At 38.9% G+C, this 21,400-nt stretch overlaps 1 protein-coding gene across 4 annotated transcripts in view; it reads left to right on the top strand.

Annotated features, from left to right (window-relative positions):
• GRM1 (glutamate metabotropic receptor 1) overlaps positions 1-21,400 on the top strand; it is a 323,483-nt gene that overhangs the window by 253,833 nt on the left and 48,250 nt on the right. For all 4 annotated transcript variants that reach the window (XM_059700613.1, XM_059700615.1, XM_059700614.1 and 1 more), the window contains exons 5-6: positions 6,167-6,413; positions 10,659-10,827. In XM_059700613.1, the coding sequence (XP_059556596.1) occupies positions 6,167-6,413; positions 10,659-10,827 (416 nt within the window). The remainder of the gene's footprint in view (positions 1-6,166; positions 6,414-10,658; positions 10,828-21,400) is intronic.

Below are 21,400 nucleotides of genomic sequence, written 5' to 3' on the forward strand. Positions count from 1 at the left end.
ACTCTGACCTATTAGTTAAATCTAATCACAGTAGCATGAAACAAGAGATAATAAAAAGAAACACACAATTGACAAGAACTCACAATGAACCATAATCACACTAAATCATGAAAATCCCTTAACATATGTAAAAGAAAGCATGTTTCCTATTACCCATAAATAAGCAGAAGTGATGCTATTAGCATAGATATGCCTCCTTAGAGACTGGGAGAGGCTTGGCAAGGCTTCTGACCCAGCAGGCTGCTGAGAAGGGAGTTGGTTCCTGATGAATTTTAACAACACTCTCACTTCCCACATTGGCTAAAGCAGCCAGCTCTCTGTAACATACTCCATCTCTACAATTACCTGCCAAATGCTTACTGCAGACCTGCAAAAGATTAGTTACTCCAGGGGAGTGGTTTATAACTCCATTCCACTGTTTTATGCCAGGTCAATAACAAAGGCAAAGGCACACATCAAGCTGCCCTTGTGTTCTCTCTGTAGACAACCAAAGAGCCCCCCACTTCCACGGAATGCTATGAACGGACCCTCAGCATCACTTCAACATACCAGCGATTGCCCTCATTTCTTTTTCACATACACCATATTTTTTGAAATACCCATTAGCTAAAATACAATTGTATTTTCAGGGAATTGAAAGCTTACCATAATTATCATCAGTTTGCAGGGAGCATGCTGTTCAGGTGTTATATAACTGGGGGATTTCTTTCTTAACAATGGATTGTGATGATGTGTTTAGAAAGAGTGTCTATATTGTTCACATATGTTAGAAGCAGGTGGGTTTAGGCAATAAAAATTCAACTAATAACAGTGGTAATAACATGTGCTCAATTAAATGATATTTTTTTCTTCTCTTCCATCCTAAATAGGGGCTTACTTACATTTTAATAAATGATAAAGGAGAAATAGTGGAAGGGTCATATTTTTCTGTGATGTGAGCAGAGGAAATTTTATAGAGGAAAAAGAAAATACAAAGTCAGAGGAAACAAAAAACTCTTAGGTCTTAGACTTGAGCATGGATGAGGCTAGACCAGTGGTCAGCAAACTCATTAGTCAACAGAGCCAAATATCAACAGTACAACGATTGAAATTTCTTTGGAGAGCCAAATTTTTTAAACTTAAACTGTATAGGTAGGTACATTGTTAATAACTTAATTAGGGTACTCCTAAGGCTTAGGAAGAGCCACACTCAAGTGGCCAAAGAGCCGCACGTGGCTCGCGAGCTGCAGTTTGCCGACCATGGGGCTACCAGGGGTGGGCAAACTTTTTGACTCGAGGGCCACAATGGGTTCTTAAACTGGACCAGAGGGCCGGAACAAAAGCATGGATGGAGTGTTTGTGTGAACTAATATAAATTCAAAGTAAACATCATTACATAAAGGGGTACGGTCTTTTTATTTTTTTAGTTTTATTCATTTCAAACGGGCTGGAACCGGCCCGCGTGCCGTATAGTTTGCCTACGGCTGGAGACTATTGAGAATGTAAATTCTCTCTGGAAAAGTATTAAAAAAATTTAGCAGCCTAGGCCTTCAAGAAAAATTGAGGGCATTTTAGTTCTTTGAGGTAATTATTTTAAAATTACCTGATTCAATTTCCTTCAATTAATTTAACATTTGGGTCCTTTAAAGGAGAATGACTTATTTTATTTGCTTGATATCTTAACAATATAAACTAATTACAACCCTCTTTGTATTTTGATATGAATTGAGATTATACAAAATTATTTATTGAGTGTATAATGCTGTCAGATAAAAGAAGGCAGTGGAGAGCTACAAATGCCAAGGAATCAGAAAAATATTTTCTCCAGGGACAGTTATGTTTGCCAATGTTTCCTGTAATACTTCTTTGTTTTAAGGAACGTCTTGTCTGTTACTGGACTGCTCCAGTGCTTGGGTAAGGATGCTACTTGCATGCACAATGCTGCTTGGGGGGCCCAGGTCCAGCTCAGGAGGCCACTGCCTCTGTCCTTGCCAGCTGTGTGACCTTGAATTCATGCCCCATGAGATTTCAGTGTGACATCCAGTGTAATTCCTTTCCAAATTTGGATCCAACTAAGAAGTAGAGCCAGGAGTCAAATGATGATAAAATATGTCTTATTAGTCATGTGATTATGTGCATAGAAAACAAAAGAATTTGCCAGAGAACCAACCAGAATCTTTGAGTGTTGTCAAGTGTCTGCCGCCCAGTGAAAGAGGCTGAGCTGAGCACGCCCAGTTTCTTTTTGTCAATATCCCAATAAGATGAATCCCCTTTTCTTCCCATTAGGTGAGCTAGAAAGCCTTGGTGTTACTCAACAGACGCCTCTTCACAAAAACAGACGGCATTAATTGAAGGGAAAGGAGGGCATATTTTCCTAACCTCTCTGTGCTTTAGTCTTCCTCCTTTGTAAAATGGTGATAATAGAACTTATCTCACACAGCAGTGCAAGGATTAGACAAGATCCTAGTAGCACTGAGACTAGTGTAGGGGAATGGCTTTGCCAAGTACCAGTAAATGTGGAATTGGAGAAGCGAAGCATAGAAACTTTAGCCGGGAAAGAGAACTTCAGAAAGATAATCTGATCCGCTTGTGGTGGTTTTTTTTTTGTTTGTTTTTTTGTTTTTTAATTGGGAAACAGAGACCCAAGGAGTTGTAGACCCTTGTCTAAGTTCCGTGGCTCATTGTTGACATATTATGGCAGAACTGCCTCTGGGTCCCAGGTGTCCAGATGCTTAGCCCAGAGTTCTTTCTGCTCTGCCACTCTGCTGAATAGCTGCCCTAACTGCCAGTGGATAGAATTGCTGACCCTCCTCCCAACCACCATGAATTTCCTGTTTCCAGAGGGTGCACCGTAGGTCCCTACCCCGTGGAGACCCTGCAGGCTGCTGCTCTCAGGCAACAATTTATAGCCCTTGTTGTGGCTTCACAATGAGAACAAGATTGCTATTTTAGAATCAAAGTAGATATTTTCACAATCCATTGTGAAGTACCAGGCAGGTATTCTTTTGAAGGTAAATAAACACAGTAAAGTATAATTATTTGATTCCATTTAGTGTATTAGAAAAGGTAATGCCTTAATGACACCCTAGTGGTCTGTAACAGTTAATACACCATAGAAAAATGAATCATAAAACCCCTTCTCTCTAATAACGCTTAGACTAGTGTTATGAAAACGCACTAAACCTTAGGGAATTAAAAATGTTTTCCCCTTCTTACCAAGTGACAATATTATTAGTTTGGATATTCTATTCACACTGGTCAGGAAAACCTGTAACATATTCTGTTGGTTTGATGAGAGATCCTTGCAACATTATCTGGGACAGTTGCTATGGCAAAGAGAATGGTCCTGTAAAGGCCAGATGATTTTCTCTCTGTCACTCCTTCCCAAATGTTAGTTCCTACTGAGCTGGGTGGGAGCGGAGGAGTTCTTACTGATGGCAGCATCCTCCTCACGTGTGGACCCAGTGGACTGACAGGGTAGGCAAGTGCATGGCCTCACTTCAGATTGACAAGCTCTGCAAGCTCTTTGTGTTTATTTTGGAAATGGCATGAGTTACAAATATTCCCTGGAAACATGTGCCTGGCCTCCTGGCTGTCTGCAGGATAAACACTGACAGGATGGCTTCTCTGTCAGAGTTTGTGGTTGATAGATTGCACACCAGTGCTTCTAGTCAGAGAGACAGCTGTGCACATCTGAAACAATCTCAGGGAGAAACCCCAAACCAGCTTGACAGCGATACTGGTGACAGCAGGATGCCCTGCCCTCTGTCACCAGAAGAGCACCGCCTCTCTAGATTTCTGTACCTGCACTTGTGCTGCTGCTGGGTGTAACAGAAACGCCAAGGGTCAAGGGGCATCTGGATGCCACCACCTTTCCCTTACTCGAAAATGGCAAGATAAATGTCTGTTTGGCAAGATTATCGTGAACTCATTCTGTGAGTATCGTACAAAGCAAACACCAAACAGTAGCAAGTATAATGATGTGTTCATCTCTTATTAAAATTAGATACATGTAAAAATTTTAAATTAATAATATTTTTACTGATTTTAATTGCATCTGTATGTATATATACATATGTATAACATCACTAAATAGATACAGTTAGGGAGCAGCATGGCTCAAGAGATGTGTCACCATTTGACCAATTTGCCTTGTTTACCCCTGTGTTTCCAGAATAATCATCACTCGCTTCACTTTCAAAAGTGACCCAGTTTGGACAATAGTTATGTAATCACCCTAGATATGGATCAAAAGGAAAACTGACCTCAGGAAAGCCAAGAACTCTTATAGCCTCTATGCTGATGAATAACACATCCACTAGACAACCACAGCTTAGGAAATTTGTACTGGGGACACCAACATAATTTTTAAAATATATAAGTTATTTAAATCAGTTACCACAGCAAAAAAAACCACACACACAAAAAAACACAAAAACAAACTCAGTGTCCATAAGGCTTGTCCAAAATAGGGAAGTTTCCTTTTGGTGAAGAACTCCATGTGTTCATTTTCATATTTTGTTAGTTTGCGCCTGGATCGACATCAATAGCTGCAACTTCCAGTGGATGGCTTTAGTATTGACGAGAACCCTTGAAGTGGCTGCTGCCTTGAAGGCAATTTTGCCACTCGATTTTTGTCTATTTTTTCCCTTTCCTTCTTTAAGTCCTGCTAATTTCTCTAATTCGACCAGCTTTTAACATTTAGCTCCAGCACCTGAAGGTTTGGGGCAGCCTTTAAAGGCATGTTGAAAATGTATCAAACACAGGGCATCAATCCATCTCTTTTATGTCCTGATATAAATGAGATGGGACGGCACGCAAACTAACGTTGAGAGCCAGGGTTCTGGCTGACAAACGTAAGTTACCCCGTTTCAATGACTTTACAGTTTTTGCAGGATGTTTGCTTTCTGTTTTATGGCACTCTCTATACTTATTTTTGTGTGGTTTGATTTTAAAATGCCCTTTCTGCCTCGCTTTCTCCTTATTTCCTCTCAGAAAATGTTCTTTTTTCCAATTGGAAAAATAATACTTTAGCAAATCACACTTGAACAATTTCTTATTAAGCAACAGCTTCCTTAATACTTTGTGTTGCTCTCGAGTTCAGGAACCTTAGTGTCCAGCGGCCTATTTAGGCTAGAACACAAATGTCAGCTGGCCGGGGTGCCCGGAGCCTCACGTTGTTCTCAACCCCACGTGCAGATGAACTCGCCAACTTTCCCAGCTTCTCGCACCTGGATCACACATTGTGTAGACCCCTCACTATCAAGTCAAGTGGGGAGGGAAAGCCCGCTATAGAGAGAGGCAAATTTCTGGAACTAAGTATAAAACCTCTGAATTATGCCAGTGGTGTGTTCCAAATCTATTTTGTTTCCCAAACCCGTTCCTTTTATTTCAGCAAAGCCAATTGGTCTCTGAATTTCTCATCCATGTGTAAGTGCTGAAGTTGAGACTTCTGCTATGGAACTCATCTATAATGCAGTTCTGTTCTTTAGAAACTGCTTGGCCCTTGGGGAGCCTTTGATCACCTGTGACATAGGCAGAGATTATTGCAGGATTTTTGAATTTCACTGGTAAAAGCTAAAGGCTAAAGTATATAGTAGGACTCTTCCATCAATAAATTATTTTACCTGAGTTTCTAATAACAAGCAAATCTGATTCAAGTATTTTTGTACTGTCAGTCATATATAAGAAGAGATTCATACTATGCTCTTCTTGCTCTGGGTTTCTGTGACCCTAGAGATCACCCAAAGAAAATATCAGGGTTTTGATAATGCACAAATTGATTTACTATGGAGTGTGAGTTTCTATAGAGGCTATCAAGAATATTTTTCCAGTACTGCGATATAGGGAGAATTTTAATATAAGTCTCCATGAACCAAGAGGTAATAAGCGCTATTCCCATTGCTCCTTAAGGATTTTCTTGCAATATTTGAAAGGTTTTGTTTTTGTTTTTCTTAAATTTTCACCTCTATGGAGTCTGTTTTATATGTTATAAAACCATTATCAAAGTTAGAAAATAAAACCGAATAAACTATTTGCACACAGAATATACTAGAGCTAGTTGCAAGCTTGAACAGGAGAGCTTGGCTTTCCCTTCCTGAGAGCCTTGAAAAGCACTGGAGAATTACACCTGCAGGCCTAGACTCCATTACTGCAGCCTTGGCAGCGATCTGATTTTATGTTACAGGCAATGAAAGCTTAGAAGAAAACTACGTCCAGGACAGTAAGATGGGCTTTGTCATCAATGCCATCTACGCCATGGCCCACGGGCTACAGAACATGCACCATGCCCTGTGCCCCGGCCACGTGGGCCTCTGTGATGCCATGAAACCCATCGACGGCAGCAAACTCCTGGACTTCCTCATCAAGTCCACGTTCATCGGTGTGTCTGGAGAGGAGGTGTGGTTTGATGAGAAAGGAGATGCTCCTGGAAGGTAAAGCCGTCTTTTTGGTAATGGATCTGAATAACCTGTGACCCTCCTGAGACAGACAGATGACAACTCTGGCTAGCTTTGGTTCTATGGTTTCTGGGTGTCATGAGCAAAACAACTAGAAGTTAAAGATACAAGGCTAATATTACATAGAAATTATACTTTAAAACATTGAAACACTTATTGTAAACATGCACAATACTGCATCTTGCCAGTACTACACCCCTACCCAGCTATCACTCAGAATACCTAGACCTACTGTGAGCCCCAGAAACTACAGAGACGGCACCTCACCAGCAGGACTCTCCCTGGTACTGTCAGCTCCAGGCCAGAGCAGCTTTCTGATTGGCTGGTCCCATGGCCAGTCAATTAAAATATTTTAATATTGCACCTGCTTAAAGAGCTTAATATATGGGGAGAATGAAGTCCGACACATGTATTCTTTTGTCTCAGGCTAAGGAACAAGAAAGGAAAGAATTTTCTTTGTGGTATTGAGTCTCTATGGCTTCCAAAGAATTAAGAAGCAAAGGAAAATTTATATATATATATATATATATATATATATATATATATATATATATATTCCTTTTCCCTAAGTCATTTTATATTTAGTCTGTTTTATAATATCAGTTAGCTCAAATTTCATTGGTACATAGAGAGTGATGTCAGTATAAAGAGTAGTTATGTTTGTTCATGTGACATTTCCTAGACAAGGAGTAATCAGAATAGTGACATAGGAATTAAAAATTGCAGCAGGAAAGAAAAAGGCCCTTGGCTTGGCTGCTGCACAGGATGCTCACAATCTTTCGTTTCTCTCTCTCATAGGATATTTTTTCAGAAAGAGAGATTTTGGGAAAACATATGCTGTATTAAAATGGAATATCAAGTCATTTAATCCTCATTGCTATAAGCATTTATTTAACCTTTTTACATCTGATAAAGCCGAGTGTCAGAGAAACTAAAAAATTTACCTTAAATCACACTGAGAGTAGCTGGTAAAGGCAGTGCTGTGTGAGTCTAAGGCTTGTAATCTTTTTGCCACATCACTTTACCTTTAGCTAATCCTAAAATTAGGCAAGGTTTCTGGCAGTGTTCCCAATGTCATTTCAAAGGCACTGTAAGAGACTATTTGGGAGAGAAGAATACTGTAAGATACCCTAAATAATTCTCCACATATCTCTTCCTTTCATGTAAGTGTGAAGTTCTACATTTAGAGAGTGCCTTGTGGGGCCAATTGGATTCTCCCTGTTAAAATCCAACAGCTCTTGGAAAGATAAATCATCTAAGTAATTGTCAGCAATTAAACAACAAATTTATTAGATTGCTTCCAAGCTTCCATTAGGCGGGAGCAAGTTTCGGTAAACATGTGAGTGAGATGGATGGAATGATGGAAGGTCTGGGCACGTGGAAGGTTTCCAGGTGCTGAGCACCTTAGGAAGTAATACCAGGAGGATCCAGTGGATCTGAGATTCAGAACAGAACTTCCCTATGCTTATAATGCTGCATTCCACTGGAAACTGGGCTCCGTAAAGGATCAGATTTGGAAGGGAAACCTCCCTTCCGGCAAAGGGCTAACTGCATTTTAGATACCCCATAAATATGCGTTTTCTCTTCCTCTCTCTATTTGTAAATTATTCAAAATATTGGGACACAAGGTTAGCTTGGTTTTTTTTTTTCTTTCTCCATCTTTAATTGTATATTTAAATCATGGGCTTTCCCCTGGGTCTTTTCAAGGATTATTTCTTCATGCTTGAAATTGATCATCTACTGTGATCAATTTCTGTTTCAATCAACTCCCTCTGCTTCCATCTCCTGTCACAACACTGTCCAAGCTTTTGGATCCTCCTGTAATTATTTTGGCTAATCATCATGTAAGATGAACCGGATGCATTGAGAGGATGTTGTCAAGTTGTAATTTACAGCATGAGGAATATTCCAAATAAATGCCAGCATGCTGGCAGGCAGGGACCGGGGTCAGGAGAAAAGAGCAGTGTTCATTAACACATACAGCAAAGGGGGACGCCTCTCTTTAGTAAGACAGTACTTTTCCCTTGGTATCTTTCAATGTGTTTTTTTTTCTTCCCCCTCTGGCTTTTGGGATTTTTAAAAAACATGTTTTCATACCAAAAAATTGTGAGCTTTTCAGGTTTTGCATGCTAATGAAGTGTGAACTGATTTCTCCTCTTCTAAGAGCAAATGAGGAAGTTGAAATAAAATCTTAGGAAAGTAATTTATAGGGAAAAGATATTCTAAAGCTGGCATTGCATTTAAGCCTTCATTGGAAGTACCTACATAAGATTTAACGATGTAATATGGAGTAAAACATAAAAATTAAAGGACATGGGGAAAAGGAAACCATTCTTAGCGAACATTCACAGCAGGTTCTATAACCATGAGTTTAAAATGGAAAAGAATTGGAGGTGTAGATTAGTATCATTGATCGGTAGAATGAGTGTGAACCATCACCCCCCAGTTAACACATCCATGGATATTGCTCAGACAGCTACTCTGAAGAACATTCGGGTGTGTCTCAGCAGCCAGGAAAATAAGAACCCTCTGGTATCCAAAAGTCAGAACAACCAGGAGATGAAACTGTAGGTAGGTTTTGTTCACCTGGAAAAGTAGGAGGAAAACTTCCTTCACTCAGTCTCCCCTCTCCCTATAGGGGACTGCTATTTATAGACATTGCCAGAATCTGGATGTGAAGAAGCCACTAGCTACCCTGTGGGCATTTGCACATTGAAAGCAGGAAGAAAAGCCAATAAAGGACATTAGTTGTGTAGATAAAGAACTAGGCCAGATACAGCCAATAGGTTTCAGATACCAACTAAGGTAGCTTCCTGGAGTTCTAGGCTGAGGAGGATTCTGAGTCTGAATCCAGTTTGGAAGGAATTCCAGGATGGATTAGGTAGGGGCCTTGGGAGAAGGGGGAAAAGAGCTGAGGAAGAGAAATATGTGTTGGTTAATTGTCATCAATTTCTTTGGATCAAGAGCAAAGAGCAAGAAACAGTGCCTCTCACCTTCTAGCTTGGGAGGTTGAAACCTCATCACAGATACTGCAGAAAACCATCCCACTTTGCAGAATCAGCACAGCAGAGTCAGGCCTTCATGAGTTATAATTTACCTGGAGTCGATAGCAGCATGCAGAGAAGATTGAGAAATGCCAGAACATTTTCAGTGCTGAGGGATAAATGACATTGCCAGCACAAAGATGTTCTCCCGCTTTCTTATGATCATAGAAATAACCAGAGTATTGTAGGGCAGTCATAGATATTCACATATGACTGATACATTGGTATTGTCTTACATATATGCCTTTGTTCCACCTGTGAAATAGTTTCTTACATACCTTATGATTATAAATCCCCACAAGAAGCCCATGATCCTTAAGAAATTTAGTGACAATCCTAAGTGGTTTAACCTAAGGTAGAAATAAATGTTAGAAAAGCTATTCCAGCTCATGCATCGCAATGCCAAGTCCTGACCTGTTTCCATCACACTGGGGAGTGCTCTCCACTGCCCACCGTGGAAGTTGCTGAAGTCTGGCTCCCAGAACACACTCAGGCTGCAGAGATGATTTCTAAATGCAGATTTTGCTGTTGTGTAGTATTGCAGCTTTTGAAATTACTGAAATCAACTGGCATCACTTATTTGGATTCAGAAATGCTTCTCCTAACCAGGGATAAGACCCGTTTAAATGTCAATGTGCAAGATGATAAATCCCCAACATCCTTGCTAATTAAAGATGCATTTTTCAGAGTTCTTGCTCTAATTGCACCTAAAAGAGGCTCCAAACTTTATAAAATTCACCTCTTTCAATCCAGTGTAATGAAAATGGCAACTGAATGTAAAAAGGAAAATTGGAATAAAAGTAGTTAAGTCAAGGAGTTAATGTTCTCCAGACATGCTACTTGTTCAAACAATGATGTAGGGCATAATGATTTGGAGGAGATGATCAACTCAGCACACAGAAATATTATTTTGGAAAACACGCATAGAGAAAGCCTAAGAACACTGTGTTCTTTAGCAAATATGGACAATACACAGAAATTGAGAATGGGATACACATTTTTTAAAATCAGTGGAAACATTACAAATAAACTGAAATATCAGCAGTAGCTGGTGTTAGGACAGGAGATGATTTCAGCCTTTATTTCCCTTCTCTTTGTCAGTATAGATTTACCAAATTTCTTTGCTTTGTACATTATGTCCATATTCTCCAAGACACACATGTTGTTTTCTTTGTAGGTATGACATCATGAATCTGCAGTACACTGAAGCTAATCGCTATGACTATGTACACGTGGGAACCTGGCACGAGGGGGTGTTGAACATTGATGACTACAAGATCCAGATGAACAAGAGTGGGATGGTACGGTCTGTGTGCAGCGAGCCTTGCTTAAAGGGTCAAATTAAGGTAAGCCAGCCACAAATGCATTCTCAGACGGTGTTCACGAGGAGGCCCCCTGCCTGGATATAAATAAAAAATGCACAGACATTTTTCTTAGACAAGACTATCCAGGAAGGATGGACCAGGCTTACTGCTTTTGTGCTTGTGGTTAGCTAAAATTGAAAAGACAAAGGAAGATTAGGAAATGGAATAGGAAAACCATTTAAATATTTGGAATAGTCTTTAATTGAATCACAATGATGACACAGGATTTTAAAATACAATATGGAAAGCAGGGGGGTGCATGATAGATTTGAAAACTGAAACAGATGTAAAAGTGGAAACCAAAACAAATGATACTGCTTAGTTGTAGTTCTAGCTATTGTTAAAGAAAGCAGGAGCTGAACATTGCTAAATAAGCACATAACTAAAATAAAAGAAGTTGAATGAGGTAACACAGAAGTACTGCTGATCATTTCTCCACCAAGTTCTTCCTTCGCTTTTCCTCAAACCAGTATTTTCTAGCCGAGAGATTCCTCACTTTCTATTATCAGATGCCTTTTCCCCAACTTGTAAGTAACCATGATATGACTCCATACATAAAACTAGAGTAAATAAACATTAAATAATGAGCATTTAGCTGGATGTGCTAGAGAGAATTCTCAGTGAAGAAGACATAGAGACAGTGCCGTATCCCGTGCTGTTTAAAACCAATCTGGGTAATGCACTCGGAGATGGAGTGTGGGGGCATGATTGTGAGCTGGCAAGGGTATTGATTAAATGACCTAACAGGTCTTTCTATCTCTAATTTTCTGTGGGAGCAAACAGGCTGTCACATAAGTGTCGCCCCGCACAGCTGGAGCTGGAGTAGGTGCCCTGTGTGGCTCTGACCCTCTCATCATGAGCCATGGCCATCCTGCTGTGCCATTCTCATGAGCTGTGCACCACCCACGCAGCGGTGAGGAACACTCAGGTGTCTAGGGCAAGAGGCGACTCATGCAGAAGTGTTGGTGTGGAAACTGGGAAAGCCTTATCTCTCCTGATCAAAGAAGATAGAGATTTGCCACCTGCAACATCTTTTGGCAGCTGCCCTGATGGACTCAACCTCCCACTGACACCAGCCACTTCGAAGATGAAACAGACTTCTTAGACAAATCATCCTAGCTTTCAGTATGTTGTGCTTTCTCTGTAATATGATGATGAAAGGATTTAATAATTGTCGTGACAACTCACCAATCAGAACTGACTTCATTTTAGTGCTGTGACGGGGTCCTGGAGGCCGCCCACCACACCCATGGGGAGATTTGAGCGAGGAGTCCTATAACGCTCACATAGCGTGGGGTATTGAGGAGGCTTAAAGATACCATTAGTTTCCTCTCAGTGCTTACGTGTTTCAGTTGTGTAAACACAGTCACTGTGTATGAGCTGAACATCAGCACTGCTTCTCCCCAAGAATACATTTCTGATTCTTGTCCCGATGAAATTCTTTCACATGAGACTAGTGAAGTGAATCTGAGGTGGCACATAAAACGTGGAGAGTACATCTGTAAGTGACAGCAAGTGTTCTGCACGTATGATACTCTCCCTTACCAAGCCTGCTGTGGCTTTCCATGGTGCAGGGAAGGGCAGGAAAGAGGGGAGAAGGGACAGGAGGCAAAGGAAGGGAAAGTTAAAAGAAGAAAAGAGATGGTTGAGGTCAGGGACTAACATTTATCAAGCCTATACTTGTACAAATACAATAATGCTTTACAGGCATCATCATTCCAATTACCCCTTGAAACAACCCTTTAAATGCAGGTGTCATCACCCCCATTTTACAAATGAGGAATCTGAGGTGCAGAGGGGTTGATTTACTTGCTCCAAGCTTTCTCAGTAGAAAGTGCCAGAGCTGGGCTTGGAGCCAACCCAAAGCTCTTATACCCTACAGCCATATGTTGTCCTACTATCTTTCATTATATGAACCGATATGTTTCCTACAAATGCAAATTTTGATTGCTAAGCCTTATTTTCTCAATAATTCACACTGAAATTATAAGCAGAGGTCCACATTTAAAATGCCGGAGGAACAGAATCTAGAACTAAGGTGGTAGGGAGAATTTGTTAGAGATGGCAGCAGGCAGAGAAATCACGGGAAAGGACCCTGCAGATTGCTTTCACTGCCCTTCTATTCTTGTTTTCCCCTACTCTCCTCTTTGTTTCCCCTCTTAAATTTGTCTTTGGATTCTTTACTACAAGTTGATGGTTTGGGGACTGGAAGTTTGGACGTGGAGAGTGGAGAAAAATCACTACTTCCTACGAATCTCATCTGACCAATCTGACAGAATTTTGGAGACATTAGGGGAACATGGAATATATCATAAATGTTTCCTCATTGCACATGCCATATTGTCATGTAGTAAAGTACACCTTATGCATGTGGAGGAAAGCCCAGTAACACATATCTTACAATCTATAAACTTCAGAATTGGGTTAACTATTTTTCCCTGAACCATTTAAAAGGCGAGGTACAAATATTATGAAGCTTCGTACCTTCACACTTCAAATTATGCTTTCTAAGAATAAGAACAATTCTCTCATAGCCAAAAGACTGGCTAAGAAAATTAGCAATAACATCATCCATTGTAACTGTCCCAAAACATCTCAACGTTCTCTTTTTGTGAATCAAAGAATATTATTCATTTAAATTGTTCATAGTTAATATAACCATTTTGGCAACCAGTGAAACAACAATGTGGTTCCTCCATGATGCAATATTTTCTAAATTCTGCAGTAGGGTGGCAGGTTCTCAATACAAATTGTCCATAAAAATATTTTTTAAAATCCTTATCTGAGAAGCCTATGATTACATAATGATGATGTGATCTGTCCCAGCTGCTAAAAAACATACTGGCTAAAATTTTGAAAAAAGTAGAAGACAAATATTATTTTTTTTTGGTATTATGCTGTGCATGTGTAAACAGAAAGTTACTATACTTTCTTTGGATGAGGAGGAAACTTTTCAAACACTGGTTATAATGAGAAGTTCCATGGAATTATCATTAATTTATCCATAGCCACTCATAATACCTACATCTTCACTTCTCATGCTTTGATCTCTTGGTTACTGAACTTTTTGGTGATCATCTTACCTTGTACCCAGCCTGCCCACCACTTTCAGGGGCAGGTCTCCATAGGAGCTCCCGCTGAATCACATAATAGTGGGCAGAGCAGGAGCACACATGGCTGTTGTGTGTTGGAGGTGGTCCCAGCAGAAGCAGAGCCCATTTACTTTTCTTAGTAAACATTTTGAAGTATAACATTCATACAGAAAAGTAGAGGAGGAAGACAATTGTATGAGTATACAAGGTACTCATCCTACCTGGTCTTTACTCTAGCCATTCCCACTGCCTAGAACACTCTGCCATCAGATATATTCAGGGCATACTCTCTTTCCCTCTCTCACATCTTTATTCAAATGGCATTGTCTTGGTGAGGCCTTACTTGACCACAATATGCAAAATTGCAACCTCTATTCCAGGTATCTCTCTATCAGAACATGAACTAAGGTGAGCCAAATGAGGTACCTAGGGCACAGACTTTTAAGGAGGCACCCACTCTCAAGGTCCTGCAAGTGCAGGGTGGGTAGTTGCTCAACATGGAGGGCGCATGCCTCTTTAAATGTGGTCCCTAGGCACTGCACTTACATAATTTTGGTGCCTGTCCTGAACCCCATTCCTCTTTTTGCTGCTCTTTTCTCAAAGCCCTTCTCTAGAATGATAGCCCCTCAAGGATGGGGATATTATCTGTTTTGTTCACTGGTTATTTCTAGTTTTCACATAGTTCCTGGCACATTGTAGGCACTCTAAACACACATTGCAAATCAGAATGTTCGGAGTGGGCTGGGGTCGTGCACACATGAAGCCATAATGTCTCAAAAGAGATTTTATTCCAGGCACCTGGGTGCAGGTGGGCTGATGCCGACAAAGGCATCAGCAAAGATAGCAGGGAGTGGGAAAGGTTTTTATTAATTTTTGCTGGCTGCAAGTCATTCCTGCTGATGTAAGGGTCCGGTTCGTGCTTGGTTCCTCCCAGTGTCAGATGGCTAGTGGTTATCTGAGCTATGCGGTGCTTAAGGTTGCAAGCTTTCAGCAAAATACCTGCTAAGCACAATAAGTTTTTCTCTTCCCCATTTTATTCTCTTTAGCCCTTTCACAAATGAATGAATGAATGATTAAATGTATGTTCTCTGTTCAAGCATTTCATTCCTCCTTCTAGCAGTGTACTTAATGCAGTACGTTAGGTTTTGAGCTTTTTAACTTCAATGATAAGGTCTTTTCATTTATTTGTTCTTATGCATAGCACTGTATCTGGCATACTGGGCCACTGAATAAAGGGTTTTTGCCAACCTCTGAGATATAATTTTGGTTCTCAGCATAACATGTCGTCACCCTGCCAGCCGTTATTACACTAAGAAGAGCATAACTCTTGGAAATAACTGGAGATAACGTGACTGAGATTTGCACAAGGTATTGATCCCTTCTGCAGCTGTTTTCTAGCTGAAAAATGCACATAATTAACTTCACCCCATGGAGTATAATTTTGTGTCATTCTGTACAGAACTACTCATGCATAGCTGGTTCAGTATATGTCTATACTTGTGATCGTTTTGTATTCCTATAACATTTTATTACATTTTTTCTATAATAAATGTAGGATTTCCCTAAGTTGATATTCTTATTTAGTTCTTACAACACTCTCTTCAGTTACCTTTTCTTTTTATTCTCTTTGAATTATTTATTTCCATTTCTTCTCTTTATGTCATATTCTATATTATGTCCTTCTTTTCTTTTATATACATTATTGAGTAATTAATATATGCGCAGAACTATACCAGCACTCTGAATGCAAAGGAAACTTAAGCACAACTTCTTCTTCGAGGAACTCATGGTGTAGCTGGAGAAAAACATACCAGCAATTAGAATTGATCATTGTCCGAGCTCTCACGCAGGGTGCTGTGGGGACACAGGAGGGCAGGGCTACCTTCTCTCTTGCAGCTGGTTCTTCTACAGTCTTAATTGACTAGATGCAATTTCTTTATCCTTCTTAGTCTCTCATGTATTTCCTTTCTGAAGAAATTTTTTCCTATTTCCTTTAACTTATAGTTACTTTCCCTTCATTATATTCTCTTGATGCTGTTTTCTTTCCTCCTTTTTCTAAATAAAACCTTAATTTTAAAAAATCCATTACAAATCACTTCAGAGATTTAGTCATACAGTGAATACTTGGTTTCCTATGGCATAAATACTTCAAGACTCCTACAGTGTATATGGCATTGAATCATAGCATTGTGTGCAGCAGCAGGTCTCCTGATCTCACTAACAATAAGTACAGCACCATGTATACATGAAGGGAAAAGAAGCAACAGATCCTCTGCCTCACTAAGCATTGGTCCTTCCAAGGCAGTTTCCATGAAACATCAAGACTTTTATCATGACTTAGAGCTGTCATAGGAAGTGTTTTCCTGTGAAAAAAATATGAAAAAATATTATTCATTTATTGAATGTATACCGTATGCAAAAAAATCAATGAGTATTATGGATATAAAAATAATGAAGAATATTCATGATTTGGAGAGATTAAAACATAAATTAGGCATAATAACTTGAGAATTTAAAAAATGTATCTGAAGAGAAACATATCTACCATATAGACATGAAATAGAGGACAAAAGCTAATTTGTGGTAACCAAGATACCAACTATATTTTAATTATTAGAAAATTTCAAGTAAGGTAATGTTTCAAAGGGTTTCATTGCTCTAGAAATACTTACTGCAACTTTTGTGTTATGCCTATTCTAGAAAGTAGTGACATAGATAAACTGTAGGAGGAAAGATGACATTTGAAATAGAAAAAGGTAATAGTCATTCTTCTATTAAAATATAGTTATTTGTTTTCTATATATTTCTATGTTAGAGCTGGTGGTTAAAACACACACACACACACACACACACACACACACACACACACACACACACACACACACTATTTTTTCCTTCTATCTCTTTCCCTCCTTAAAGTATATTTTCTATACAGCAACCAGAATAATCCTTCTGAAAAGCAAGTCAGATGAATTACAAATGTGATAATGTATCTACTCTACTTGAAATCTCCCTCCAAAACAAATAAAGAAAACCGAGTTATGTGGACATTAATTAGGACATATGTAGGGGTTGGCATGGAGAATGTCCTTCAGGGCAGAATTATGTAAGAAATTAATAAGGTTGGGTGCAGAAACAAGGATCAAGGACAAAGTGAATGCCTGACAAAAGAGCAGGCATTATATTTCAAAAGTGTTGGATTAAGAAGGCACTAAAATTCCTTAAGTGGCTTAACTATATATTTTTTAAAAGATTCAATTTGACACTCATTTATTGGCTGCCTACTGTGCATTCTTGGTTCAGTTCTGTACCTTGATGACTTTGATCTGAAAACCATGGAAGGCCCTTTCTCTGAGGAGTACACAGTCCATACAGATGATCTGGGCAACTGTGTATACCACTCTAGAGTGAGAAGGGATTGGAGACCTATTACATGGTTAGGCAACAGGGACCGAAATTCAGGTGTAAAGTTATAAAATCTCAGTCTAGAACGTGGCTGAAAATAGAAAATAAAAATTCCATGTTATAGACATTATTTGGCAAAATTACATATACTTGGTAGCTAAATAAAAGAGTAGTAAAAGTTACTCCATTTAAGAAGCTTCATTTTTAATTATTTATTAAAGGTATAAGCTAATCACTTATTCATTCATTTATTCAGTCATTCAAACCCTAATTTTTAATATTTTCCATGTGCTAGCTACCCCTAGGATCTACTTTTATAGTCATCTTGTATAAATAAGTTTGTTTAGCATTATCATCTTTGGATTTGTCTAATTAGCAGTATTAATTTTATAGTGAGAGAAAAAGATAGCACTGATTGAAGAGATATACAGTATTTTGTGATGGTTCTTAATGTACTTTTAATAGTAAGTAAGATTTAAAAGCAACATTCACTTATTAATTAATTTTTCTCCTATAATTTAGAAAATTTTGTCATGTGTAATGTAAATTCCCCATACTTCTTCTGAGTGTAGGTATGAATTTTTCAAAAAGACTTAATTTGATTATCCTTTCCAAAGTTATTTGAATGTAAAAGAAGGAAAAGGAAACCTTTACTTTTTCTGAAAATATACTGTCATTTGATTTTTTAAATGTAATTCTAAAATAGTGGTATGAAATTCAACCTGATCTGAGAAAATATAATTTTATTTTTACAAAGGCTACAGCTTGCATGACTTTGAGGGATGCCAATATTTGCAGTTTAATTTTTTATTTTACATATGAAAACGTGATAATGTTTTATGTGTTGGGCAGAGACTTTGCTTCTAGTCATGATGGAGTAGCAGAGTCCAGACTTTGCTTTGTGCTGTAAACAATTGAAAACTTGACACAATATATGAAATAATTGTGTTCCCGTGTTGAGGAGCTGCACATGACCTTGATTTCAGAAGGGGGACAAACAAGGTGAACCTTGAAATCACTCAGGCATTCTGCCTGGAGGCAATTTCCTGGTTGTTGTTCACTGAGAGAGAACACAAACAGAGTTTAGCCATCTTGCTAATTTAAGAAGACAGAAACTCGAAGTTTCAGAAGGCCAAGGCAGCTAGAATTTGTAATGCAGAGTAAGGGGGAGGAAAGATCTATGCAGAAAAAGTCCCAGAAGTTGGCTGCGAATTCCCTTGAGTATTTGATGGAATGCCGATTTGAACATGAGTAGGATAAAATTCAAAAAGTCCAAGTAGCCCTAGCTGTTTTTGCTCAGTGGATAGAGGATTGGCCTGCAGACTGAGGGGTCCTGGGTTTGATTCTGGTCAAGGGCATATGCCCAGGCTGCCGACTAGATCCTCAGTAGGAGGCGTGCAGGAAGCAGCTGATCAATGACTCTCTCTCATCATTGATGTTTCTCTCTCTCTCTCTCTCTCTCTCTCTCTCTCTCTCTCTCTCTCTCTCTCTCTCTCCCCCTTCCTCTCTTCTCCCTTCCTCTCTGAAACCAATAAAAATATATTTTTTAAAAATTCTGGATTAAGAATAATTACTGGGTAGCTGGATTGTAAAGCTCACATGGAGCCAGAAATTGTTCCAGTCTTCACAAGCCAGAGTGGAAACACCTTACTGAATGCACAAGAAATTAAGTAGAGACCCCAGAGGGGCCACACCTTAATAATGAGACCAAACTATTCATAAAATAGAGACTATTTTACACTTTCCCTAAAAGATTAAAAACATGACTCAAACTGAGCCACAAGTCATTTAGCTGCCTGCCAGAAGGAAGGACAATACTTCTTCAAGAAAAAATCTCCAGTGCTCTACACCTTGTGTGTGACCACACATGGTCAGCATCTAGTCAATAAACTTCAGATATATGACAAAGTGAGAAAAAGTGAGACATAACCAGAAGGAAAATCCAGCAACAGCAAAACTCCCAGAAATTACATTGATGAAGAAATTAGCAGTCAAAAATATTAAAATATCTACTTAAAGTACATACTAAAGAATTTAAAACAAAACATGAATATCATGGGAAGGCAAGTAAAAATATTAAAACATTACAAAATGGGACTTATACAATGAAAACTAAAATATATAAGAAATAATAATTCAATGAATGGGGTTAACAGATAGGTATTAGACATTATAGAAGTAAATATCAATAGTTAAAAACATAGCAACAGGAAATAGGCAAATGAGGCACACAGAGGGAAAACAAAGTTAAATAAATAAACAGATGCTCAGTGCCTTGCAGAATACAGTCAAGAAGTAATTAGAGACTCAGGAGACAGGCTAGAGAAAATCATTAAAGAAATAATTACTTGAAAAATATTCAAATGTAATGAAAATGTAAACTCTATTTCATGAACCTCAACAAATCCCAAAGAATTTGACCAAATAATGAAATTGCTAGAAACTAGTGATAAAAAAGAAAATCTTAAAATCAGCCACAATAAAAAGTTCTGTTACAGACATAAAACAAACTCAGAATTACAGCTGACTTCTCATCAGAAACCATATACAAGGCAAGAAAGGAATGACATGTTTAAAGTGTTAAAAGAAAAAAAATATTTTAACATAGAATTCTATTTCCAAGGACAATGGAATGGCAGAAAGTGCTAAAAGAACTTTAAAAACAACAACAACCTGCCAATTTAAACTTTCCTACCAAGTGGAAATATTTTTTTTTTCAAAAATTAAGCCAAAATGAAGACTTGTCAAATGAATAAACAGTGAAAGAACTCATAATTCTTAACACCAGCACTACAATAAATGTTAAGAAGTGTTCTTCAGAATGAAGAAAATTATAGGTGATAGAAAATTGGGTCTATACAAAGGACTTAAAAGCACCAGATGTTAAAATATATTTATTGGGTAAATATCCTATCTAATAAAAGAGTAATATGCAAATTAACTGTCACTCCGTCACTCCACAACAGACATGGCGGCGCCCATAGCGGCTGGGGCAGGACGCTGGCGACGTCACCCCGGCAACGTGAGCCCAGCAGGCAAGCACAGCCCGTGAGCAGCACCCAGCAGGGCCCGCTTGGCCATTGCCGTGGCAACCCATGAACAGGCAAGCGTGGCCCGCAGGCAGCACCCAGCAGGGCCCGCTTGGCCATCGCCATGGTGTGGAGCAGGCAGGCCCCACAGAGAGCAGAGAATCATGGGGAGCGGGCCCAAGCTTTCAGTAGGACATCCTCTGAGGGCTCCTGGATTGGAGAGGGTGCAGGTCGTGCTGAGCCCTCCCCCCACCCTGCACGGATTTCATGCACCGAGCCTCTAGTAAAATAAAATAAATTTTTTCTTTTTCCAAAAGTGCATTTCAAAGATGATTGTTTAAAGCAAAAATAATTTTCATAGGGAATTATAAAATACATGTAAGTAAAATGTACTAAAACAATACCCAATAGGAGGGGGAGATGGAAGAATATTGTAGGGGTCTTACAATGTAAATGAAGGGGTATAATACTATTTGAATGTAGGCTGTGATAAGTTAGTGGTGCATATTTTCAATCCTACAACAGCCACAAAAGCAACACAGAGGTTTAGCAAGTATGCCAATTTTAGAGATAAAATGAAGTGCTAAAAAAATTATCACTCCAAAAGAAGGCAGAATAAAAGGAAAAGGAAACATAGGACAGATGGAATAGATAGAAAAAAGAGATGATTGATGCATATCCAATCACACCAATGATTTTAATAAATGACACATTAATAGAAAGGCAGAAATTGTCAGACTGGAGATGAAAGCAATATCTAATCATATGCTGTTTACAAGAAGCTCGCTTTAAATGCAGTGTGTTTTGATGTTTATTTTTGTATTGTGTAAGTGAAAAAGTGCTTACCAAACAATTTGAAAATGGGAGAAAGTTTAAACTGCTCAGATAATGAGCAATTCTTCAGTAATTTTGGGCTAGTCATTTTTCTTCCAACAATTTATGTGACCTTTTGAATTCACTAGAGCAAATAGCAAGACCAATAACTGGGCTATACTTTCTTAGCCATCAGTCCGTTTTTATATATATAAA

Source organism: Myotis daubentonii, chromosome 6 (genome assembly GCF_963259705.1).
Source record: "Myotis daubentonii chromosome 6, mMyoDau2.1, whole genome shotgun sequence".
Classification (NCBI taxonomy): Eukaryota; Metazoa; Chordata; class Mammalia; order Chiroptera; family Vespertilionidae; genus Myotis; species Myotis daubentonii.